At 35.3% G+C, this 27,612-nt stretch overlaps 1 protein-coding gene across 2 annotated transcripts; it reads right to left on the reverse strand.

Moving 5' to 3' along the window:
* Positions 1 to 282: 282 nt before the first annotated feature.
* Positions 283 to 25,185, reverse strand: frmd4bb (FERM domain containing 4Bb). 2 transcript variants are annotated; one of them, XM_042750593.1, is made up of 21 exons: positions 25,058 to 25,185; positions 23,361 to 23,453; positions 23,099 to 23,183; positions 21,354 to 21,410; positions 21,237 to 21,259; positions 20,348 to 20,431; positions 19,312 to 19,377; positions 19,069 to 19,126; positions 17,570 to 17,656; positions 14,350 to 14,426; positions 13,355 to 13,493; positions 12,651 to 12,789; positions 12,267 to 12,400; positions 11,487 to 11,603; positions 10,666 to 10,894; positions 9,683 to 9,739; positions 9,278 to 9,416; positions 8,443 to 8,607; positions 7,478 to 8,262; positions 3,927 to 4,062; positions 283 to 1,771 (listed from the first exon to the last, which is right to left on the reverse strand). In XM_042750593.1, the coding sequence occupies exons 1-21, from the start codon at positions 25,168 to 25,170 to the stop codon at positions 1,684 to 1,686; spliced, it is 2,871 nt and encodes a 956-aa protein (XP_042606527.1). In that variant the 5' UTR covers positions 25,171 to 25,185; the 3' UTR covers positions 283 to 1,683. The 2 variants fall into 2 exon arrangements, with proteins under 2 accessions (XP_042606527.1, XP_042606526.1); XM_042750592.1 differs by having other exon boundaries at positions 9,278 to 9,419.
* Positions 25,186 to 27,612: the final 2,427 nt, after the last annotated feature.

Genomic DNA, 27,612 nt, shown 5'->3' on the forward strand with positions numbered 1-27,612 from the left:
AATCACATCCAAAATAAGTTTTTGTTTACATAATATATGTGTACTGTGTATATTTATTATGCATATATAAGCACACACATGCATGTATATATTTTAGAAAATAATGTTGTTTATATATTAAATATATTTATTTATAATATAAATTATATGAATATAAATATAGACATTTATATTAATGTAAATATTTTAAAAATTATTTGTGTATATGTGTGTATTTATATATACATAATATACACAGAACACATATATTATTGAAACAAAAACTTTTATTGTTATATATGTGATTTATTTTAGTTTTCTGAGACAAGGGTTTTTGTATGTGTATGTGTGTTTGTGTGTGTCGAATTTTAGTGATTTAACAAACTTATAAGACAACATTTCAAATTTTCACTTAACGTTTTAAATGTAATATATTTTACTAAAATTTTACAGCTCAAATAGCACATATTTGTAAGAGGAAAAAAAAACAAAAAAACAAAATAGGTGCTTTAAGAAAAGTACGAGTTTACACATTCTCTGTAACATCTTACCTAGACCTCCTTTGTAAGTGCAGTTCTGTACATGTGTGTTTGTTTGGACACGCAGAGCACTGACACACACTGAGGAATGAGCAGATGATGTACTAATCGACAGCATTCTTCAGATGCTGCTCCACAGCTCAACCTGTGCTGAACCGAAACATTCCTTTAAGAACATTGACAACATTCTTACAGTGTTCTTTAGGCTCAAAATGTGATGTCTTTTTTTAAGAGCAGAACAACTAACGTCTGGATTTTGGACGGTCTTGTATCGGCAGTCTTGCCAAGCTTTACTTTAATCAAGTGCTGTTCTAACAGAATTTGTGCAGGACAAAATATATACAGTATCAAGCAAGCAAACCACTCACTTGTCATGTAATGGTACACAATCAGAGTGCATATATAACTTCTACAAGCACGGACAGCTCGATAAATTAAAAATAAGAGTGCAAAAAAACAGCCACTCAGTCATAATAATATTTACATTATTTTGTTCTTGCAGTGTTTTGAGATTTCAATATTAATGTTCAAATCTATCACTGACAATGTAAAAAAGGTCCAAAAGGTCATGTGATATGGCTAGTTTCTTCACTCTCTCAGAAACTCCTGTGTGAAAGGACAGTGTGCACATCTCGTTTGGTTGATTTATTTTTCTCGCCACAGTTCTAATGAACACTGATGCTCTGACAGTTCTGGGGATTTCACGAGTCATTTATTCAGCTAGACATGGCCACAGCGTTTCTCAGAAACGCATGCCATTCTGAGCCACGAGAGAATTAGGTCCATGTTATCCACATTTGTCCGTGAGGTGCTTCTGTTTCCTTCTACTTCCTGTTGTGCCGGTTTTTCTTTTGGTCTTCCAGAAGTTGCTGAAAACAGCAGTCGTGTTGCTGTGGTATCAGCCTGTGCTCTGTGACGGGACTGACCTGTGGAATCAGCTAGATGTCCAAGAAGACATTTCATTCGTGGATCGTTCCCGTCCTAGACGTTGAGGTCATCTTGTAAAAATCATACATTTCTTTCATTGTTTCACTGGTTTATAAGTAAAGCTCAAGGTTTTGAGAGGACATTACAAGAGCTTTTAAATCGGTACTGTCAGTGCAAGTCTCTGACATGTACAAAATAAAATCATATCAGTGAAAGACGACCTGTCCTCGTGTGCTCTTTAATGGTCTGTGTCAGAACCGCTGGCCATGGCACCGAACACCTCTATTGGCTCTGATGTGTGAGAGGCGGCACTTTCTGACGGAAACCTGCCATAAGAAAATGCAAACATTAAATCATGTCAACAGTTTGAATTTTTAGGTTGAGTTTGTCTTAACAATGTAGTTAGATTGAAAAGTACCATGGAAAGACCATAGTAATCGAGTAAAATCATTGTAAAAGGAATTATTACTGCCCTAAAGGTGTGCCCAAAGATTGAACTACAGTAGCTGACAGTGCAGAAATTATGTAGTTATAGAATATTTATATATAAATGACATTAAAATGTATCATTCATGTATTAATTAATGTATTAAATGTATTTACAAACATTGTTAATTGGTCTGATTTTGAAATCTACTTCAATGATGCTTGGAGGCTGCTTGTGTTTTTTACGTTTCAAACCAACATTTTATTTTGCATGTGCAAATCCCAGCAACAAATCTGGTTTGTTTTTGTAATCTAAATATATACAATGCATTTTGCGTGTTATTTTATTATTATTATTTTTTTTTAGTTTTAACACTTTTTGTTTGTATTATTTGTTTTGTTTGATCTTTTGCTTTTATTTGTTCTGTTTGTTTCATATCTTTTGTTTTTATTTGTTTTGTTTATCCGTTTTTTTCTTTTGTTTGTTTGATCTTTGTTTTTATTATTTGTTTGGTTTTATATATATATATATATATATATATATATATATATTTGTATATATATATATATATATATATATTTGCATTATTTGTTTGATCTCTTTCTGTTTTATTATTTGTTTGGAGTTTTGATCTCTTTGTTTTTATTGTTTAATTATTTATTTGACTTTTTCTTTACTATTTGTTTTGGTTACATTATTTGTATTATATAAGGTGTGGTTCTTGCTTGTTTTTAAAACATTGTACTGCCACAAATCCAAAGTACAACAACTGGGAATGTTTTATGCTTGCTGGTTGGTTGCTTAATGTGGTGGAGATGTCCAAAGGGGGCTGCAACTGAATATCACTGAATTAGGTTATCATCCAAATACACAAAATGACTTCACTATGACCTAATACTGATATAACAGACCTTAGTAAAAGTAGAAGCCATATTTTAAAGTAAAAAATGCTTATTTCTATAAATGTCTAGAGGTCAAAACACAACATGTTGTAAACATTAGCTATTAGCTAAGTGCCTTAAGCCAGGGTGTCAAATCCTGCTCCTGAAGGGCCACTATCCTGCAGAGTTTAGCTCCAGCCCTAATTAAACACATCTGAACCAGTTCATCAAGGTCTTCAGAATCACTTGAAACTTCCAGGTGGATGTGTTGAAGCTGAACACCCTCCAGGAGCAGGACTGGACACCTGCCTTAAACCATTATGACATAATAACAGTCTCAAAGCCTCATTTCAGTTTTTGTCAGATTAAATAGGACATCCATAGTGAAGTCCCCTGCTACAGAACGCCAGTCAGAAGTCACAGAAAAGTTGTCCTGGTCCTTCCTGGACCTGGAAGACCATTATCCTGTAGAGCTTAGCTTCAACCCTAATTAAAAACACCTGAATCTGCTACTCAAGTTGCCAGAATTACTAGAATCTTCCAGGCAGGTGTGTTTTAGCAGGTTACAGCTAAACCAGAGATTGTCTTACTATTGGGAGATAAGAGGGTCTGTATTACTTACTATTGGAGAAAGCATAACGGTAAACTTGGATGACGTATGCCTTGATAATCACATTACAGCCTTGACGTCATTGATTTTCAGTCAGAACTCTGCGACACTCTTTCGCCGTTAACGGATATCATAGGAATGAATGGGAAGTGCTGTAAGCTGAATCCCATCAGTCACAAAAAGTCTGTGACTTCTTTTATAAAATGGCATTTTTCAGTGTAAACTCTAAAAATAGTTCAATCCAAAACTACTGTTTACTTTAAAACATGTTGAAGATTAGCCAATAGTCTGTGGTTTCATTAAATGATAAGCTGTTTCCTGAAAAAAGCTGTATATTCAGTGTAGTGAAGCCTCTCCTCCACTAACATCCATTAAAAAAACTGCCTCTGGTCTCCTTCCCTGTGAAGTGTTAGCATTATCTGTTACTTCTTTTGGCTAAAGGTTGCAGGCTTGCCATAAACATATATGCATTTCAAACCTAGATGGTCTGACGAATATACGTACTATGAATACACCTAAATGGCTGGTCTGTAGGTCTTGTTCAAAGTAGTTTTCTGTCTCACCTGTTGTGTGTAGGACTGCGACTGTATGAAGGACTGTAAGCCCCAGCGCTCAAGGGACCGTCTGGCAGTTCACCATCAGTCAGACCCACGGCTAAATGATTCTGCCAGTTTCCCCCTCCACTGGCAGTAGACGATACTAATGAGGAAGAGAGGTGTGATATGGTAAATTAACATTTATTTAAATTTCATCATAAGAAAAGGTCATACTTTATTTTGATAACCCACTTTTGATATTCTACAAATTTTTTTAAGGAACTTTGCAACTTCATGTCAACTAACTTTAATTAGAGTATAAGCAGACTGTTAGGGTTAAAAAAAGTTGATGTACTTGCAAAGTTACTTATAGTCAGTAAAATGTCTATTGGGGATTGTAAATTTATTTGTTAACAGATATTAAGCTGAGAGTCTAGTAATATTCTAATGACTGGTATTGACATATTTACTTAAAGAGGTCATATGATGTGATTTCAATTTTTAATTTCTCTTTGGTGTGTTACAAGCTCTTGGTGCATGAAGAAGATCTGTAAAGTTGCAAAGACTAAAGTCTCAAACCCAAAGAGATATTCTTTTATCAAAGTTAAGACTCTGCCACACCTCTTCCCCCCAGCTCGTTCTAACACGCCCCCACATGTCTACTACACTGGGTGGAAATATTTGCGTAATGCCGCTCGAATGTTCACGCAAAGAAAGAAGGTGTGGTTTCAGTAACTGCAGTTAGTGTTGAAGCAGTCATGTCAGGGAGATGCTGTGTGTATCTAGGCGAAAGCAAAAGCACTTTATTTGGTCTTCCGAAAGTAGATGCATTTAGGAATCTTTAAGATTACTTACAACAGAAAATCAGCAACACATTTTATGGACGACCGTTTCATGAACCTAGGAGAGGAGGTCTTTCTGATTTTGCTACGACAATCTGGTGCTTCTGAATCAGCTACTGTAAGTATGTTTTGTTTTTAATTTAATTATTTGCTATTGACTGTTCAAATGCAGAGTTTTGCGCGTCGTGTGTGTGTGTGTGTGTGGGGTGTGTGTGTGTGTGTGTGTGTGTGTGTGTGTGTGTGTGTGTGTGTGAAAAGAGAGAGAGAGAGAGAGAGAGAGAGAGAGAGAGAGAGAGAGAGAGAGAGAGAGATCAGGGTCACACAGTGGAGTCGCTGTCTTAACCGTCCGTGGCTTGTGTACTGCAAACACATAGGAGCTTCATCACTGTGTCTGTCACACGACTCTGTTCCACTTTTGGTCTTGAACTAATGGTAAAACTAAGGACCTTATTAACTGTCTTTACATTTATTTTGAAAGATGAAGCTCACGATTATGAAACGGGGCATTACATTTCCGACGAGTGCTTGCGGTGTTCGGCCAATCACAATGCACTGGGTCAGTTGGCCAATCAGAGCAGACTGCGCTTGTCAGAAGAAGGGACTTTGTAGAAAACGAGGCGTTTGAGAGAGGCGGGGCATAGAGGACCTACAATAATGTACAGTATTTGAAAGATAATGTGTTTTTTGAACATTAAAGCATGTCAACATATTCTTTTACACCAAATACCCAAAATAATGATCTTTAAAAAAGCATCATATGACCCCTTTAAAGTGAGCAGAAAGTCTAATTTGGACTATCAAAGGAAATGTAAGGGGGAAAAACCCATGCAAAACTAAATGCTACAAAGCAAGGGTGCTGCAAGGGCTTTGCTATGTGGTCGCTAAGGTGCTCTGTGTGGTTGCTAGGCTGCTATATGCTTGCTAGGGTGTTTTACTAGGGTGTTTTGGTTGCTTACTGGCCCAAGTCAAAGTGTACACCACAAGTCTCTAGAAATGGGGTACCCATCCTGTTCCTGGAGATGTACCTACCTGCAGGGTTCAGTGCAAACCCTGCTTCAACACACCTGTCTGTAATTATCACATGCTCCTGAAGATCTTAGTTAGTTGGTTAAGTAGTGTTTGATCAGGACTGGAGCTGAACTTTGCAGGAAGGTAGATCTCCAGGAACAGGATTGGGCACCCCTGCTCTACAAGTCTTCAACCCTGCTTATTTTCAACCCATCAGCTAAGGACAGCCCTGGCTGCATGATAAGGTATCACTCATTCCCAAAGCACAAGGGGTGCAGGACAAGTTATGTGCCAAAGTTTACTAGAATTTCAAATCGCTCTGGCTGTCGACAATAAATCAATATCTAACTTCTTGATGGTCCATTTCCACTGTGCAATTTAATACAAATCAATTCCTATAGTCCTTTTAAATTTGTTGACTACTGAGTTTGGAAGTAATCGTGTAGGTCATACCAGAGCAGGAATGCCAAAAAGGGGGGACAACTGGACCTTTTGGCTTGAGGGTAGTCTGGACCACTCGGGAGTGATAATTCAGCTAAGGGGCCCATAATGAATGATTTGTACACAGCCCAAGAATTGCTTACAGCAGCCCTGCACCAGAACCTGGCATTTTGTCAGCTGTTTTGTTGAGTTTGGAAGTAATCGTTTTAGTCACACTAAAACAGGGCCACAAAAAAGGATGAACAATGGCACCTTTTGGCTTGAGGGTGGACCGGACTGGATCAAGAAGGATCTAGATCAGGGGTGTCAAACTCAATTCCTGGAGGGCCGGAGCCCTGCAGAGTTTAGATTCAACCCTAATTAAACACACCTGATCCAACTAATTAAGTCCTTCAGGCTTATTTGAAAACTACGTGGTATGAGTGTTAGAGCAGGGCTGGAACAAAACTCTGCAGGGCTCCGGCCCTCAGGGAACTGAGTTTGACACCCCTGATCCAGATCAATTGGGAGCGTTTTTTCAGCCAAGAAGCCAATGATGAACGGTTTGTACCTGGCCAAACAAATGCTTCTTGCAGCTCTGCACCAGAACCTGGTATTTTTTCTGTCAAGTCGCTGAGATTTGGAAGTAATAGTTTCGGTAATACTAAAAAACAACAATGGCACCTTTTGGCTTGAGGGTGGCCAGGGCTGGATCAGGAAGGATCTTGATCAGTGGTCTCAAACTCGATTCCTGGAGGGCCACAGCTCTGCAGAGTTTAGCTCCAACCAGCTCCAACTCACACCTGTTTGTAAGTCCCTAGTGATCATGAAGACCTTGATTAGCTGGATCAGGTGTGTTTGATTAGGGTTGGAGCAAAACTGCTCAGAGCTGTGGCCCTCCAGGGACTGAGTTTGAGAAAACTGATCTAGATCAATTAGGAACATTATTTCAGCCAAGGATGAATGGTTTATACCTGGCCAAACAATCGCTTATTGCAGCTCTGCACCAGAACCTGGTATTTTTTCTGTCGAGTTGTTGAGATTGGAAGTAATAGTTAAGGTCATACTAAAACAGGGCCACCAAAAAGGTGGAACAATGCAGCTTTTGACTTGAGGGTGGCCCTGACGGGATTGAGAAGGATCCAGGTCACTTGGGAACACTATTTCAGCCAAGGGGCCCATGATTAATGGTTTCTACTGGTCCCAACAGGTGCTTACTGCAGCTCTGCACCAGAACCTGGCATTTTGTTGCCCATATGTTTGATTTTATTCATAGTCTGAAGTGTATGTTTGAGGAACTGTACTTACCTGAGGAGAACGAGTTGGTTCGGCTGGAGTGGCTGAAGGGTGCGGGCAGTGTCTGGTAACCCAAGCTGTGCTGGGAACCTCGGTCATATTTGTAGGTGTACACCAGCTGATATGTACCTGGGTCCCTGTGCCCAGCACTGCGATTGTACCATCCCTTCAAATGCTCCGCCACCAAAGCCTTGTACATGTTCTTCGTCAACACCTCGTTCAAGGGCCCCTGTCTTCCCCTAGGGGGCCTTACAGTGGCGTATGGATTCTGTGACAAATTATCCGACCCCTCTATTCCATAATGCCTATTCCGACTACGACTCTGGTACCCATGTGCTGGGTAAGTGGGGTTGATGTTATAGTGACCCTCAAGTTCGCTCTCATAGACATAAGCTCCATTAGAACAAGGCTCATATTCGAAACCGGGATACCCAGTCACGCAGTACGCAGTGGGGCCGTAGTGATTCTGCTGGTAGCCATAACAGCTGGAACTTTGAGGGACCAAGTTTGGCATGCTGCCCGTATTGCCATAGATCTCGACTTTGCGGTGGAGCCGGTAGTCATGGGATTGTGAGTCCAGCACGCGGTAGGGAGGAGTGGCCGAGCAGGGGAGACAGTAGTCCATGCTGGACATGCTGGTATAGGACGAGCAGTCGTCCAGCACCTCAGTACTGTTGCTACGGCGGGACGGAGACAGCGGGAAGGCCGACTTGTTTGCACAGTGAGAGTGGAGAACTTGTGACTGGGACTCCAAACTGCCACTGCGGTGCCGGAAACCACGGATGTGACCTTCTGACCTACAGGACACAGTAAATATCATTTATTTTGGTAAAAGAGAATGCACTAAATACATAAACTACTTGCATCACCTCAATTTAAACAAATACAAACTATTTGTTTCCACCACAATTCTAGGGTGTTGTTTGTGGTTGTGAGAGATTTTTTTGAGTGTTTTTTACTGGACCAAGTCAACTCACCCGAGTTGGCTGTTGCTGTAGGCATTACGGGGCATGACGGGGGTTTGCGGTAAGCTGCGGGGATCCTTTGGCATTCTGGGTAACGTTTTACATGGACTGCTTTGGGCAGAGAACACCTCTCGGGGGATGTAATAATGTCCTGGGCCTTGGACCTCATGATCTAATCTGAATTCAGACAGACAAAAGAACACCTTTGATGAAAGAGAAATGTCCAGTGGTGGCTAAACCAAAAGCTCAGACTTTGAATCTTACGAAAAAAGTGTCAAGAACATGTCTTGGTAATCTTTTACCCAAAAATCAAAAAATAAGAAATAATGTTTTTGCATGTGGAAAATTATATTGTTATTATATTTTTACATTATTTTCATGACATTTTCATGATTTTTTTATGTTATATTTTGTGTGTCACATACTGTAGCTATTGAGGTGTAGAGGGGTATAGATATATTGTGTGTATATATTTTTTTGTTTGTTTTTTTTCTTTTTTTGTACTACTACTACTACTATTATTTATTATTATTAAATGTTATATAATTGATATTAATTACATCATCAAATCTATATAAAATCTTATTACAGCAATGCAATAATGAACATTAATCTTTTCCGACAAATTAATAAAAAATAAAAACAGTGTACAACAACTGCTACCATGACTGATAAATATTTTACAACTGAAAAATCTTTTTTTTTTTTTTTTATTTTTATTATATTATAATAATTATTTTTTTTATTATTTTTTAATTTAAATTTTATTTAATATTTTTTTCTAGAGTGACCCGGACCATTTTTTCATGAGATTCAGCCCAGCCTGTCATGCTATGAGTATTCACACCTGTTAAGAGGTCTGTCGTGATGTGTGTCGCTGGATGAGGATCTTCTCTCGGTGTTGTATTCCAGGCCGGAGGATGACAAAGGAGGACTAAGACATGGGGAGCATTGGACGGAGCGGGAACGTGGCCTCTTGCCATCATCTTCTGAAGACACAAATATAGTTTTTGACTGTTATGTTTTCTGCTCTGCTACATTTGATTGCATCCGATTCACATAACATTATATAAATTCATTGTTGGTTCTGCATGATAAATGATCTATTATGAGTGTGTTAATGTGCAATACTCAGTGCCTACATTAGGGAAAAATGCTGATGGAGAAACACTGGAAGTGAGGTAGTGAGTTGAAATAAATCTTAATTATATAAGCAGAGAGCTGATAGTGGTTTCATAATTGATGTCATTACCGTCATCTAGAGGAAGACTTTCACACAGAGAGCTGCACTCAGACTGAGCCAGTTCATCTATGGAAGAAAGAGAAATGTTGTTGTTTTGTTGATGAAATACTTAATTTATTATATATAATTTTTCTTTGAATTACCTACATGACATGATTAATCAAATAAATCAATCACATATATTGCAATTTCATTAGTTAAGCCATATTTTTTATAATTAATTACATTAAATCAACACAGAAAATTCATAGCTTGATAAATGTATATGTACCATTTGTATATTCAGTATATGAAATATTGGATGAGCCACAATCAGAATCACAGTAAAATTGCAGTGATAATTTTTTATTTTTTTTTTCCTGTTCATTTATATCTTGCTTTAATTCTTTCTTCAGATGGACATGTGCTGAACATCGTTTGTACTGACAAGCATTTATTATAAACTAAAATATACTTCAGTGTACTTTACATCAAAACTTGCGTCATGTATTTAATTTGTAACGTTTGTAATGATAAAGTTGCAATTTCGTACATTTAAAATATATAATTTTTTTTCATGTAATATCAAATAACAAGCTATAATTAAAATTACTATAATAAAAATAAAAATTAAGTACTTTACGTGTGCTTTTGTATGTTAGTCAACAACACATCAAAATAAGTGTGCTTCTGTAAAACACTACAAAATATTATTAAATAAAATGTACTTTTAAGTAAAACATAATGACAGTATCACAAAATGCACTCTTTAATGCACTATATCTCTCTTTAAGTCACTTTAAGTGGCTTTTATTTTTTTCTTTTTTTAAGTCACTTTAATTTGATTTTGTTTAGTTGATGTGTTATTTGAATATAATTTTTCTTAATTATTTTTTTTATTAAATAAAGTATTGAAATATTTATAATTTTTTTTTTAAGGTTTGTTTTTTTGTGATTGACATGTTGTGCTTTGAGTGAGTTGAGCCACTTCAGCAAACATCTGTCTGACATACCGGCTATGATCACAGAAGCTCTCTGTGTGGGTTTCTGCCCTTTCTTCAGTCTGTATTGGTTCATTTCATCTTCGATCTCCTGCAGCTTTTGCATGGCGTCCAGACAGTTCCTCCTCCTTTTTTTCCTCACTAATTTAGAGATGTCAGGCTCAGCAGCGAGCTTCTTGGCCGCCTCCACGATTTTCTGCTGCAACGCAAAGCGGCTCTCCAAATTTCTGAGGTATGGATCCTAGCAAGAAAGATTGCCATTCAAAACAATGTTGATTATTTTGTATTCTATTCATAAATCTGTCTGTCGGTACGAGTGTGAAGAGTCATCAACATTTGTAGTCCGTTTTCCAAAATGCAAAACTATGCTTTTTTGCGAAGTTTTCTGAGTATACTAACATGTGGATCATGATGGGTTATTTTTTATGGGTTATAATTCATCTAACCCATAAAAAATAACCCATCATGATCTCATGGGGTTTTTAAGGCTGCAACCTAAAGCAAATATATCCTAGGTTTGTTCTCAATCAACATTTGTGGTTGAAACCACGAAACAATAAACCAAATTCTTTGTGTCTTTTTTCCAAGCTTGATCGCCGATACAAGGCCACATCCTGGAATTATTTGGCAGCTAAACCTTACAGGTGATAACAGACAAACACTAGAGGAAGATCAGTCATTCCACATACTGACACACGTGAGCTAAAAATGGCATGTTGGCATTTGACCAGCTCAGGACAGCCTCATAGCAATAGAGCCTGACCCCCAGTGTCTAATATATTATTCAGTCCTCTACTTGGCAACATTGTTGTGTGGCAGTGTTTCACACTAACCTCATTATATGGGAAAAGGTCATCCAATTTGAAGGCCGTCCCGACTCTCCTCCGAACATGAGGAGGGGTTTCGCCTTTGATGTGGGGATACTCTTTTGGGAGTTTGCCAGTGAGTTCCTGAAAACAGATAAAACATACTGTACATGAGTGAAAGTCACAAAGAACAAGCGTGGGTCATATTTCAGAAAATAATAAATTATTGTATTAATTTGCATAAAGAAAATGAAACCAAGGGCCAATATGATTTCATTTTCATTAATGCAATGGGGGAAAAAAATCTTATTTTCATTACCGCGAGCATAATGAGAATATGAGATGAAAAATCATATTGTAAATGTTTGGGGTCTAAAATGTTTTTAATATTGTTTTTTTAATAATGTTTTCTATTGTTATATATTTTGAAATGTCATTTATTCCTGTGATAGAAACAATGATACATTTTTCAAGGATTCTTTGATGAATCAAAATACAAATCTTTTTTTTCTTTGATCTAAGAAATAGGAAGAAAATAGAAAAAGCAATTTACTCTTCTTTGATGCATTGAAATAGAAATCTAACTATACATGTCTTTACTGTAACTTTTGACCAGTTTAATGCATCCCTGCTGAATAAAAACAGAAATTTCTTTAAAACAATATACAATCAAACAAAATTTGTCTCAGTATAACTATTTTAATACATAGTACATTGGCAATTCTGTTATTTATTAGACTTGCTATGTAATAATGTGATCACAACACAATCAAAATGGAAAAAAATATTGGACTTGTTTGCTCTTACAGCCTCCCGCAGGCATATTTCCTTCAGCTCTGTCAGTTTTTGGCTAAGTATATCCTGGATCTCTCTCTCTCTCTTTCTCAGCTCGGCGAGTTTCTCTTTTTTCTGGTCGTCGTTCATTTCAGAGTCAGCCGAACCTGTGAAATAATACATAAAATAGTGCATGCATTCATTATGGCAAGCAATAAAAGAAAAAAGATGACGTCAAGACTATTTAAAGTACAAAGAACTTCAATTACATTTTTTTTTTTTTTTTTTGAGAGGAAGCAACACAAATAAGAGGAAAAGAATCCACGGATATCTGTGGAAGTACATTGACACATGGATAAACAGAGGCTGACTCAAGCATCAAATACTATCCTGAGGATCAGATCAGAGCTCATGTACCTGTTGAAACCAGACTCCCGTTACTGGCCATGATGAGCTGATTTTTCACTCCTGCGCTCAGTTTGTTCATCTTTGATGCTCCGTTCTCTGTCAGGTCAGCCGCGATGTCTCCTAAACTCCTGGCTTTGGTGATTTTGGCCTGTTAATTGATAGAAATAGGATATAGGATTTTATATTAACCCTATAAAGTCTGCTATGTAAGGCCTCTCCATGATCAACATGAAAACTTGCTGACTTCCTCCTTGAGAATCAAGTACATATTCTCACTATTTGAGGCATAAAAAAAAACTTTTTTTTTTTCATAAAAAGTTCAATATAATGTTCCATAAAAAAAAAAAAAAAAAAAAAAAAAAGTCTAGCTATTATTTCAAAGGGTTCATAAAAAAAAAAAAAAAAAAAAAAATCTTTCTTTCCTATGGGTTACACAAGCGTTTGATTTTTACAATTCCTAATTTTAGATGAAAAAGATCAAACCTGAAAACATGAATATTTATGAAACACAAGACAGAAGACAGTGGGTGTAGAGCGACTATTATTAAGAGCAGGAGATGTTTCATAATTCTGGAATGGTGTAATGCCTGATGTAACTTTTTGGATTTGAATCTTGTCAGTCCATATGAACCTACTGTTCTCTTATAGATATATGTATATATGAGCAGCCTGATAGATCAGAGCTCATTGGTCATGTGTGTATGCTGACTTACCTTGCTCTGTTTCCTGTTCAGGTAGAACTGATGTTGGCTGATGGCCATGACCCAGATGGTTTTGATCAATGAGTGACTGGCATACCAAGTGTGGATCACTAGTCCCGTCTGGCCAAATGTGCGTTTAGTCACTGTTCGCCTGCACACAGATGCACACACACACACACATGCAGCATGGTCACTGGAACACATTCAGAGAGGAAACTGGAAAACACTTGAATTCACACTCTGTAAAAATAGCAACTAACACATTGCATGTTAAGACAATTGTTTTAACATTTACTAATAGTTTTTAATACCTCTTAATGATAAACTTGCATTTATAACAATAAGCAGCATTATTATTTTACCTTGAGAAAGTTTTAAAAATCTTCAATGTTTTTTTTTTTTTTTTTACATTTTCTGTTTCTTGTTGTATTATATAAGGCTTAATGTGCCTTACACCTTTAAATAATTACAATGCAAATTCAAATTTGATTCATATATGGTTATAAACTAATGAATATACAATACACAAATTTAAACTGCCATGTTGAAAGTTTGGGGTCAGTAAGATTGTCTTGTTAATGAATTAATTTTCTTTAGCAAGGATGCATTAAATTAAATACAAAAATATAGTTTCAGAAGATTTCTATTTGAAATAAATGTTTTTTCTTTGGGTCTTTTTCTATTCATCATCTTGAGCAGCAAATCAGCATATTAGAATGATTTCTGAAGGATGACTTGAATCTTGTTACTGTGGTGATTATGGTGATGATTCTGATTTTTTAACTTTGATAAATGGAATTTTACAATATATTTAAATAGAAAAGAGGTATTTTAAACTGTAATACTATTTCAGAATATTACTGTAAGAGACTTCTTACAAAAAACTATTTAAAAATCTTACTGGCCCCCAAAACAGTATATTATATGTGGTGGAATCCAGCTCATGATCTCTTATTCAAACACACACAGATCCAAGATCAGTCTCCAAAACCTCTATTTCTGCTCACCTGTGAGGGTCATTCACCTCCACGGCAAACTTCTTCTCTCTGAAGTACAAGTTCTCCAACTGCTTCCACTGGAAGAGCTAAATCAGGAAAAACAACATGTGAGAGAGAGTTTCACGGGCTGATCTCTAGAGCTCACAGTGAGTGACTACACCTCACTGCTAAATGACTGAGTACACGTCAACCTGGCAACCGCTGCAGTACTGCATGTAACCACAACAATCCTCAAATCATATTGCCTTATGATTATTAATAATGTATTCCAAAAAAAAAAAAAAAACTTGAGCACTGACACAGAAGCTAGGATATGTGTGGTATATGTTGGGTATGTGTCATTATTACATTATTATTAATTATTATTATTATTATTATTATTATTATTATTATTAATTTTATTACTGTTGCCATCATCAGAAGGTATTATTGTTGTTGCTGTTTTTTTTTTGTTTTTTTTTTTTAATTTTATTTTTTCTGTTATAGTATATATATATATAATATATATATATATAGATATATATATATATATAATATATATATATATATTATATATATATATATATATTTTATTTCTGTTATTATCATTGCTGGTTCTACTGCTGTTTTTGTGTTCACCTTATGTTGTAAGTTTTGCACTCTTAAAAAAAAAGCTGATTCAATCATACTGAGTATGCATTCACTGTCATACAAAAGTTTGGGGAATTGTAAGATTTTTAAGGTTTTTGAAGTCTCTTCTGCTCAACAAGGCTCTATTTATTTGATTAAAAATACAGTAAGTGCTGTAATACTGTGAAATATTTTTATAATTTAAAATAAATGTTTTCTCTCTCTCTCTCTCTCTCTCTCTCTCTCTCTCTCTCTCTCTCTCTATATATATATATATATATATATATATATATATTAAAATATTAATTTATTCCTGTGATTAAAGTTGAATTTTCAGCATCATTACTCCAGTCTTCAGTGTCACATGATCCGTCAGAAATCATTCTAATATGACAATTTGATGGTTTCAAGAAATCTTTCTGATCATTATCAATGTTGAAAACAAGTTCAATAAATATATATATATTTTTGGAAACTTGTAAATTTTTCAGGATTCATTGATGAATAGAAAGCATTAAAGCAAACATTCATTAGCATTTTCTTTTTTAAATAGAAATCATTACAGAGTAAAAGTCAAGTTACTGTCACTTTTGATCAAATGCATCCTTGCTGAATAAAAAAATATACATTTCTTAAAAAAGAAAAAGAAACCCTGACCCCAAAACCTTTGAAAGGTCCTTTTTTTAATTTAGACATTTGAAAGCAACCCTACATTTTTCTGGTCATTAGGTATAAGGTTGCTGAAGAAAAAAAAATTCTACCAATATATATAACCCATATAAAATACAGTATGAACACTTTCTCCTTCACGGTTTTATACCATCACAACATTTCAGAGGCGTCTGCAGGTTACCGACAAGAACAAACTCTCTCAAGACTTCACATGTGAAAGTGAATTATCCAGCTTTTAGAGCCTCTTACCGGTGGTTCGGAAGGTCAAATGATGTTAATCAAATCCTGAGCTTCTTCATTATGTTACCGTCTACTCTGCTGAATCTGTTTTACTCGCGGTTCCTGACTTGTCTCATCAGGTTTCCTACAGGAGCTCAGGCACGCAGTCTTGGCCCAGCCTTGCTGCTCATGACATCAGTCAGATACCAGAGCAGCTCCTCACAGGACTGCTGTGAAACTCAGCTAAAGCCCAGGGTGGATCACTCTCACTCAGGCTGGGTCACTGCTGCACCTGTTCTAGCCCAGCTGGAGAATCTTAAACCAGTTGTTCAGTTCATAATGCCAAGTGTGTGATGTGTTATATAATTCTGTGTATTATCAGTGCCATAATCTCTCTACGGTGATTGTAGGGCTCTATGAGTTTCGTGATGCACAAAACGCACACAGAACCGCAGTGGGTCTGTGAAACTAAACCAGCCCACCTGTCAATCAATACTAACCGAATCATGTTTGTTTGTTTGTTTGTTTTTCGGCTGTCCCCTTCATTGAAATAATGCTTTAACTCACAGACTAAAAAACAACCCATGCCAACAGTGTACAAGTCACATGATTCTGGCAACGCTGCTTCACAGCATCCAGTCAAAATTAAAGTTTGGTTTAACTTGAAGAAATTATGACAGTAATATATTGCTATTGTACAGTACAGTGTACTTCTCAATGATATACTAACACTAATAAAATAATTATTGAAACTTTATTTTTGTAAGGAATAATCACACCTTTTTTTCTTTTAATTTTAAAAGTAAACCTGCTGTTCAGTTTTGTTTGTAAAAATGGTGTTGGGTTTTTTTTTTTTATTTGATCAGGGGTTGTTTTTTTTTGTTTGATTTTTATGATCAAATAAATTGTTTATTTAAAAATAAAAAAAAAATTATATACACAACACAGAATTTCTGAAGAAATAGGACCCTATAGAGTGGGGCAACTATGACAAAAGATTTATTTGCAAAATATAAAAGTATCGTCAAGTTATGTTTACCAATGACTTTATTTTACTCAAATTGAAAAACCCCATTAGAAAACCCAATAGGAAAAACGTCATGTCAAGTTATGTTTACCAATGACTTTATTTTACTCAAATTGAAAAAATATATATATATATATATACACACATTACACACACACACACACACATATATATATATATATAATTATTATTACATTAGAAAATATATTTGTATATATGTTTTTTGTTTGAACGTTATTATGTTTTTATGAATACCATTAAAATAGAATCCACAAAAAATTAAAAATAAAACACTGAATTTGGTAAAAAAAAAAAAATTTGTATAGGGTGCTAAAACCAATTTAGCACACTATGAACCATTATTAAACTGTTGTTACATTTATTTTTAATATATATTAATTATTCACAACACACACTGGTCCAACAGTTGTTTTTACTTCCCTTGTATTTCATCAGCACACTCTTTTCTGCGTAACACATGCAGACTATGTGTGTTGAATGTTACACCTCATTTCTATATAATCATAGCCTAAAGTACAAATAAACTATGAAAGCAAGTACTGACAAGCTGTGAGTCTCATCTGGGGAAATCAAAGCCTCATTTCACAGGACATACTGTACTGAGCTCTGTACAATGACTCATGATCCTGTTTATATAACAAATATTCATCCAATGCCCAGAGACAGGAAAACACAACATACCTTCCGAGGTTTTACTTTATCTTGGTGGTCATACTGTCCTATGCCTTTATAGCTGATGCCCAGCCACCATGGAAGTCCTTGTTTATCCTGCCAGACAAGACCTTTCCATTAGTTACACATCAACACCTGCAAAGACTGATACTATCTTTTACTAGTAAATATTTGAATGTACCAACACTTTATTTTATGGTGACATAGTTACACATAGTACCATGTAATTTGTTCTTACTACAGTAATAATAGTAAAGAATGCAGAATTACAAGCAACAAACCCTAAACCAAACCCTAAACCTTATTCCATATAAATGCATTAATTAATATTACTCAATACTTATTTATGCAATTACACTGTAATAACATCACCTTAAGATAAATTGTAACCAGAAATATGTATTTAGCCACAACACATAAAAAATATATGATCTTTTAACAGAAATTAACTAGGATTTGGGGCAACGTGCCACCAAAAGAGAATATATATAATATATATATATATATTTATATATATAATATATATATATATATATTATCTATATATATATATATATATATATTGCAAAATGACAAAAAATGGTTATAAAAAAATGCCCTCATTAATGGAAAATTTTTGCTGTGGTCACATACAGAAAAAAAAAGTATTTATTATATTAAAAGTATATATAAAAGTATTTATTATATTATTTGATATTATATATCATTATCATTATAGTACATTATATAATAATTATATAATATTTCATATTTATCACTAATTAATCACACATTTCTTCTGAAATTAACATTAAATTTCTTAAATATATTTTTATATTTCAATAATTTCACATGCAATCTTCAAATTAATGTACAAACAACAAATACAGTATATTTTTTATATTTGTTTAGTGTCATCTTTTTTATGACTGAAGGCATCTTTTTTTATGACTGAAGTATCACTGATGCCAATACTACTGATGTCTCCATGAAATAGATTTTTTCCCACAAATATTTAACCATTGACTACAGCCATTCAACATTACAGTATAAATGAGAGCTATCAATTTTAACATTTATTATACTTCAAAAAAAATAACAACATTTAATTTTAATTTAACTTAATTTAAGCTGGGTTTTTAGTTTTTTTGGCTGCTATTATTTTAAGAGCTGCCGCTGCTGACATGCAACGCAGATCTGACACGGATCATATTTTCTCACAACCTTTTATATAAATATATAGTTGCGCAATTGCGTAGAGACAGAAGTAGCAGTTGTGAGTGGGGTTGCCCCCACTCATATTTTAACCACATTAAACTGGAAAAATTAATTGCATACGTTAACGTGCTAATTTTAATATTATATTATATTATATTATATTATATTATATTATATTATATTATATTATATTATATTAGATTATATTATATTATATATATTATATTATATTATATTATATTAATAAGTTCAGTTTTGACACATAAAGGGTATATGGCAATATGGTCCGATACACTATGGATAGTTTTTACCTTCACTTCATAATAATGCACTCCATATGTGGGCAGTGACTCCACCAGGGTCAAATACCTGAAACAGATGTAATGATCAGTTACACATTTGCTTAAGATTGATGTTTAACAGCATCTTAAGTATCCATCAGCACACATCAGTCCTGAGGCATGGACGTGAAGGATTTGTGCAGCCAATCATAAATCAGGTCTCCTCTGATGGCCCGCCCCCCTGAGGTTAAACATTGTTTTTCCGATACTCACTGCACAATGGCCTGTCCTCTGGAGAGCCCTTTCAACAGCTTGTAGTGCTCAATCACACGCTCCTCGCTGCAAAAGAGAAGGATGATGAAACCTGCTCCACAGAGGATATATTTCCCCAGCCTCCCCCAAATCTCAGCGCGTCAGCATAAAGACAGCAGAGCACAGATCATCAGCCATAAAGCTCTCATAAAGGGCTATAAATGCAGCTTCAGCATCACGGACTCATCGGCTCTCAGTGTAAATCTCACGGCTGTCTGTGCCGCTGCCTTAAGTGACACATCAGCACTGGCAGTAATCAAACAGCTTTAAACTGTGAGAACAACATACCAGACGAGGCACTTCATTCAGTTTTTTAGTAAGCTAATATACATATACAAGAATATAGTAATAACATTTTAATCAGTATTTTGTCTTGTCGTTCAGTTAACATATTTAAAAATCCTAAAAACAAGACACGTTTTCATGAGAAGCAAAATGTAAAAATGTGTTAGATATTAAGACTCAGATTCAGAAAATATATACTGTTCAAAAATTTGGTGTAAGATTATGGTAAAAAAATCTTCTGCTCACCAAGGCTGCATTTATTTGATCCAAAAATACAGTAAATTGTAATCTTGTGAAATATTATTACAATTTAAAATAGCTGTTTTCTATTGTAATCTATTTTAAAATATGTCACATGACCCTTCAAAAATCATTTTAATATGCTGATTTGATGATGACTATTACCAATGTTGAAAACATTTGTGCTGCTTCATACTTTTTTGGAAACTGTGATGCATTTTATTTTTCAGGCTTCTAGGATAAATAAAAATGTTTCTTTACAGTCATCTTTCATCAATTTAATGCATCCTTGCTGAATGAAAATGCATATAATAATTCTAATAATTTCTGTTGCATTCAATTAATAAATCTCACTGACTCTCAAATATTGGAATTTTATGTAAAGCCAACTACATTTGCTGATGTCTATCTGAATCTTCTTATCTTTCACAGGTGTTTTCTGTTCAAATAGTTGTATGAAAACATGTTTTACCAGTATGCTAGAGATGGATGCTCCTTCAGGACTTTAGTGGGCAGTGCTGGAAGCTTCTTCAGATCTGCTCGGGTGTTTTCATCACTAAAATCAACACAAATACACTTCAACATGCAGCCAACATTTTTACAGTAGCATAATGATTCATGTTACATAACCGCATTATCATGTTAACCACATTATCACATTATAATGTATACTGAATCAGAATTGGACAAGTAATAGGGTGTAACGGCTTTCATTATTTTTCACAAAATGATTAATTAGACAATAAACAAACACATTTGCATATAGATATATTTAGTTAACCAAAAAATGTTAGCAGAGCTAAAGTTTGCTATAACTAAGTGAAAAAAGGCTTAAATGAAAAGCTACTGTATCATGTTACTTGAGAATACAGCACACAAATCACAACTTTTATGGTGCTTTTTAAGATAGACTGAAAGTCAGAATCAGCCTGCTTTTTCTCCGTTTGTAAAACAGAAACTTGAACATGCCACTAAATAACTCCTTCTGTGTTCGACAGAAAAAAAAGTTTGGAAAGATGTGATAAAGATGTTATTACATGACTCTAATCTCATGCTGGCCTTGTTTCTCAATTAACAACCCTTAATGTCTTTTGCCATATCTTGCGAGTGACTGTGTGTGTGTGTGTGTGTGTGTGTGTGTGTGTGTGTGTGTGTGTGTGTGTGTGTGTGTGTGTGTGTGTGTGTGTGTGTGTGTGTGTTTTATATATCAATACACAGACCTCCTACAGTACCTTGACATACCTTGGGTAAAACCTTTAGTTTTTTCTAAACACTTGACAGTACAAACTGACATTAAAGTCTTAAAATAGGTGTTTTCCAAGTTCACAAACTTTGTGGTAAACTAATATGGTAAAACACACCTTGTATAGTCTCCTTTAGATTCCTGTAAAACAAAACACGTTCAGTATGTGCATTTAATACATAACACTGTCTAAAAATCCAAAGCATCTCATGTCTTAAAGCTCTGACAGTCTCACCTGCAGTGCATGAGCAGCCAATTTAAAAACCAGCTCGCTCTCCACCTCAATGTCACCCTGTGCACAAACAAGAAAACCTTCACTTCAAGAACTGAATCACTTTCAAATCCGTTCTGTGAATAACAACGCTTTGAAATCATTCTCATCGTGTCTATTCATTAATGTCATGAGAAAATGTGCCACAGATATTCCTGCCATGGGTGTCAATTTGTTTTAGTGAAATGGCTTGGCTCGTGAACAATAATTAGGTTATAGACAAATCATTTAAATTGATCTTTCACTGTTTTCATCAATAAATAGTCTGTCATGTAATATTCAGTCAACCAACAGTCCTAATATAACCTTTCATTAAAATAAAGGAAAATTGCCACTGTACATTGGAGACGCACATTTATATGATTTAATTGTAACAGACTGAAAGTTGCAAAGAAGCAAAACAGATATGATCAATTACATTTATTCATGTAAAAAGTATGAACATACGTAGTTATAATATAAATGGCTGTGGGACAAGCAATATTGAGTTAAAATGGATGAGACTGAAATAAATTGGATTTATTGATGATAAATATATAAACCTGGTTGTTGTGTATTTAAAACACATTCAGTTTATAAGCACTTTTACAGAAATCATTTATGTATTACTGACAAATATAATCATATTAGTTTATATTAAAGGGGTCATATGATGCGATTTCAATTTTTCCTTTCTCTTTGGAGTGTTACAAGCTCTTGGTGAATAAAGAAGATCTGTAAAGTTGTAAAGACTAAAGTCTGAAATCCAAAGAGGTATTCTTTATTAAAGTTTAGAATCTGCCAGGCCCCCCTAAAACGGCTCATTCAAACACGCTCCCACATATCTACGTCAGTATGAGGAAATATTTGCATAATGCATATATGCATAATGCACTGTTTAAAAGCATCATATGACCCCTTTAAAGCAATGTAATCCAAATAGATGGAATTTTTTATATGCAATTCAAATATTTGGTTCTATTTAAACAATCATATTTTCAAAATGTGTTAATTCAAATTAAGAATGTATTCATTGTAAAAACTGTTCACTAAAAATGTATGAAAATGGTTAAAAAGCAATATTCAGTTAGCTAAAATGAAACAAACTGGATTTATTTACGATAAATATATAAGTCTGCGTATTAAAGCACATTCAGTTTATAAGTAATATTACAGAAATATTACCTGTTTCATTTATGTATGACTGCCTAATATGTATTTCATTAAGTTTATTAGTTTGTTTGTTTGTTAAAACGGTTTAATCCAAATGAATGGAAATTTTATAGTTCAAGTACATAAATCTTAAATTCATAGGAGTAAACATACTGTATGCTGTCGCTTCCTGCCACTGATGTCTTAACTTAACAACCAGCGGCGACAAATTAAAAATAAAAGATTTCAGAGCAAACACAAATTCAGTTTTGCCTCTGTATTAGAAACAATTCTGCCGCAAGCTTATAAAGTGACTGGGAAAATCCAGGCCATAATGAACAGTGAAAAAATGATGCCCAAAATAATGCTTATGTTGGTCTTGATGGTTATGATGAATCGTGCAGGAATTTCTCTGCTCTTGATTCACAAGCCAGTCAGTGACACATTCCCTTCCTGTGGCCCTGGGATGCAATAACTCATATTACCCCTCTGAGGTCTGTGGCTTTCTAATTGTTTATAGGGGTGAGAAATGAGACAGTGAATCACTTCGGTGAGTAAACAGATACAAATGTACTCACATTATAGATGGCCGACTTGGCATTCAGAAAGAATAACTCCACAGTTGTGTGCTCCTTCAGAAGTGAAATGGTCTCAATATAGAACCTGCAAATGACAAATCACAATTTTGTAGCAAGGCAAGTAAAAAAAAACTTCACTTCAGATCTAAAACAAGGTGTTTCTTCGGAGCAGCAGCAGCAGCACAGTGATTCAGTTCAGGAATGCATTCTGTGGTCACTGTGGTCATGTGACTTCAGACATCATGAGGCAGAGATCACATACCTCACCAGGAACTGAAGCGCAATAGGCCCGGATTTCTTGGAGAAGTCATGTTCCAGCACTCTGCGGTCCAGCTGCAGCCATTTGCATTGACCACTAAAAGAGAAAAGGTCCTCTGACTGAAATGTGCAAGCCCACATTCTTATTCAACCAAGTAGAGGCTCTGCAATTTAACACTAATAGAAGAAAATCATCTGCACAGAAATGACTTCAGCAGGACTGAGCAGAACTAAGTGAGATTTTGCATTATATTTGTAAAGAAAACACTTGACTCTAAAAGAGTAAAACTAAGTTTGGGAGTAAAACAGAGAGATGCATGGGTATGATAACAGTAACAAAATGTGGCATAGTATTAATATGCTTTTTTAAACATATTACTTTGACAATACCATGTTTTTATATATGTACAATGGCAGTACTGTGGTATTCTTTGAAGTACCATATACTGTAAATACTTTTTTGTTTTTGAGGGAAACGATACATATGAAGTCCACATAAGTTATTTAAAACCATAGTGATGAACAGTGGTATTTAACAAATGTATTTTAACACAGACATTTTTATATATTATATATGGACACTTGTTTCTGCCACTGAATTAAAAAAAGGTAATTGCAATAAAATAAAAAACTAGCAATTGTAAGAAAAATGTTTTTTTTTTTCCTTAGAATTGGACTTAACTTGCAGTTGCGAGAAGTCAGAACTGCGAGAATTTTTTTTTAATTACGTGATATGAACTCACAATTGTGAGAAAAAAAATGTCAGAATTGTGAGATAAAAAGTTGCAATTACCTTTTTTATTTTTTATTCAGTGCAGAAACGGCCTTCCATGGACTTTATATTAGGTGGCCTTAACTACTATGCACTTACATTAAAATTAATCATTTGATACAATGCACTTATTGTGTACATACATGTTTTTCCATTGTACTTATATTTTTTAAAATACCTATATGTAGTTACTTCTGTAATTAATTTAGGTAATTACATTTATAATTACACTGTTGACCCATCCCTTACACCTTAACCCACCCTTAAACCTACCTATACCACCAAACCTGGACCTAACCTTACCTGCATCCCACCTCAATAGCAGCAAACATGTTTTGCAATACAATATGACCACAATAAGTACACTGTACTTATTTTGTTATGTTAGTACATAGTAGTTAAGGCTACCTAATACAAAGTGTGACCACTTCCATAATTTTAAGTGTTGTTCAGGGACTTTGAAAAACACTTTGGATTCAGTGAATTAACGAATCAATGAATGGCTTCAGTGAATCAATTTTCAGAACTGGTTCATTCAAATAAACTAATCTGATTCTGATGATCCTAAAGGGATAGTTCTCGCAAAAATGAAAATTGTGTCCTCATTTGCTCACCCTCGTGTCATCCCAAACCTTTCATTCAGTTTCGAAAAACACAAATGAAGATCATTTTAATAAAATTTAAGAGATTTCTGTCCCTTCACCGAGGGACTATTCCACCAAAACCTTGAAATGCTTCAACAAGTGCATGTATCATAAAAGTAATCTATATGATTTGAGCAGTGAGTAATTAATGACAGAATTTTCAATTTCTTTAAATTCAGGTTTGCCATGTTTTTCATCCTTTATGTTTTCAGAAGCTCGATTTTTACCAATGTTCCCTGGGAATGAGGAGCATCTACAGACAACATTATTACAAGAGGTACTCACGTATCATCCACATAAGTGAACCCAAAGTATTCCTTCTCTTTCAGGTTAAAATGGGACGAGACCAAATCCAAGAGTTCATGAGACAACAGCTTTGGCTGCGGGAGAAAATCCATTGATCAATATAACGTGAGACAGTGAGGTTTATTGAGGTCCATTACCCTTGAGTGGGAGGTATAATAGACTAGAACTGTGAAGCATTATACCTGAACCAAGTCCATTGAGGCAGAGTCTCTTCCCTCGGTCATCTTGGACACAGAGCATCAGATGATTGACAGTGTTTCAACCTCTGTCTACCAGGCCAGCTGAACACCACCTGGCAGTTTCAAAATTCAAGTTTACATTCCCTCTTTCATCTGTGGAGCACAGGGAAGTGACATCAGATATTTTACTGACAGTGCACTAGCACAATAAGTGAACCTCCTCCAACTCATTACAGAGTACAGCTGAAAACTGAACACAATATTGAGTTATTATTAATAGTTTCTTAATTTATTTTTTATATTTTCATATTTCAGTTGGTACGCACAGGATGTACAGTGCACTCTTTCAGTTGGTACGCACAGGTTTCAAAAGTCAACACAGGAAAGTAAACAGAAGAATATAGAAATATTTTACTACCATTGTATATGTTTGTTTTTATGTATTGATGTTTTGAGCACACCCCTAATAATAACTGTCATCTAGTGCAGGAAAGGATCTGTTATGGCAGCATATTGACAAGGTTCTGCAGATGAGATGTTTCTGCAAATGGCAGATTCATTCTCAGATGCCTGAAAATAAATTGCAGTACAGCGTTTGCATTAGACAGTTAGACAACCAGACAGCAAAACAACCATTCAATCAACCAATCAAACATCCAGTCAACCAACCAGCCAAACAACCAAATCAGTCAATCAACCATATAAGCAATCAACAAACCAGTCAACCATGTAAACAACCAACCAACCAAATAAACAACCAAACAACCAGCCAACCAAACAACCAGTCAATCAACCATGTAAACAACCAACCAGCCAAACAACCAAATAAACAAACAACCCAATCAAACAAACAACCATATAAACAATCAACCAACCAGCTAATCAACCATATAACCAATCAACTAACCAAACAAACAAACAATGAAACAAAACAGTCAACCAACCAACCAAATAAATAAATATCCCATGACATTTATCTTTCAAAATCCTGTTACATTCTAAATGTTTTAGGGCTGAACATTACAGAGTTCAAAGTTTTTTTTTTTTTTTTTTTTAACCCTTTGATGCAGAACATGGGTCTAAAACAGGGGTGTCCAAACTCGGTCCTGGAGGGCCACTGTCCTGCAGAGTTTAGCTCCAACCCCAATTTAACACACCTGCACCAGCTAATAAAGGTCTTAGGCATACTAGAATCTGGCAGGCAAATGTGTTGATGCAAGTTGGAGCTAAACTCTGCAGGACAGTGGCCCTCCAGGACCGAGTTTGGGCACCCCTGGTCTAAAGTGACCTGACTAAGTTTATTTTTTTTCTATATCTTTGCAAGAAATTAATTTCATCTAGCCTGACTTCGTCATACTCATATTCTAGGCAGAATGTGAGTCTGATACTGCTACATTGCACTTGAATTATCGGGGCGTGTCTTAACTGAACCAGTAAAAAAAAAAAACTCTGCACTCAATTGGATAGACCTACAACCAATCAAGAGCAACGCAGTAAGTGACGTATGTTGAGCGACGCATAGTTGTTAACAGAGTTCAACTGCACGTACGCACGCTGGAACTGGAAGTAGGAAAGTAATGAGTGTAAACGAATAACATTTTTGAGAGAAACACAAAAGGTGCATGTATACGAACGAGTTCTCTGTTTAGGATTAGATCTCGACAATAATGAAAATAAATCTTATCGCATTTGTCGGCCCTGTCTCAACTTTATTACACGGTTGCAACGCGACTTGAATAACTTTAAAAAATGGAAAGACGACGAAAGAGACAAGGCTGAAGTAGCGTGTTCATCTGAGGCCTCAGAGAAAAGAGATCGTGAGCCTACCCCTTCCAAGACGCCCTATCTTACGTAACCGCAGATAGCCTGTCCATCATCAATTAAAGCCCGCCCTGGCAATTTGATTGGCTCGGCCTTCTGGGAGCCGAGCATAATTACTCCTCAATGGATCGAGTCCAGACCGAACTTCCCGTCCAAAAAATGTTGTGGGCGGGGTTCGGGCTGGCACCCAGGCTAAATTTCATCACTCAGAATTCCAGGAATTCCTCAATTAACTGATCATCACAAATCCTTATTTTTATTTATTTTTTCATTTCCCATGTTATTTCAGTAATGGATGAGTGTTTCTTTGTCGAATCTCTGATATAAATGTTTTTCTATCATTTATTATTGCAGATAGACCATAAATATTGTGTTTTTGACTCATTGCTTCACCCTCATTGCCTACACCATGGGCAGCCAATGTTGGACCTGGAGTGCCACAGTTCTGCAGATTTCAGTTCCAGCCCTAATCAAACACACCTGAACAAGCTAAACAAGGTCTAAGGGTTACTAGACAGCTACAGGCTGGTGAGT

This window comes from Cyprinus carpio, chromosome B23 (genome assembly GCF_018340385.1).
Source record: "Cyprinus carpio isolate SPL01 chromosome B23, ASM1834038v1, whole genome shotgun sequence".
Taxonomy (NCBI): domain Eukaryota; kingdom Metazoa; phylum Chordata; class Actinopteri; order Cypriniformes; family Cyprinidae; genus Cyprinus; species Cyprinus carpio.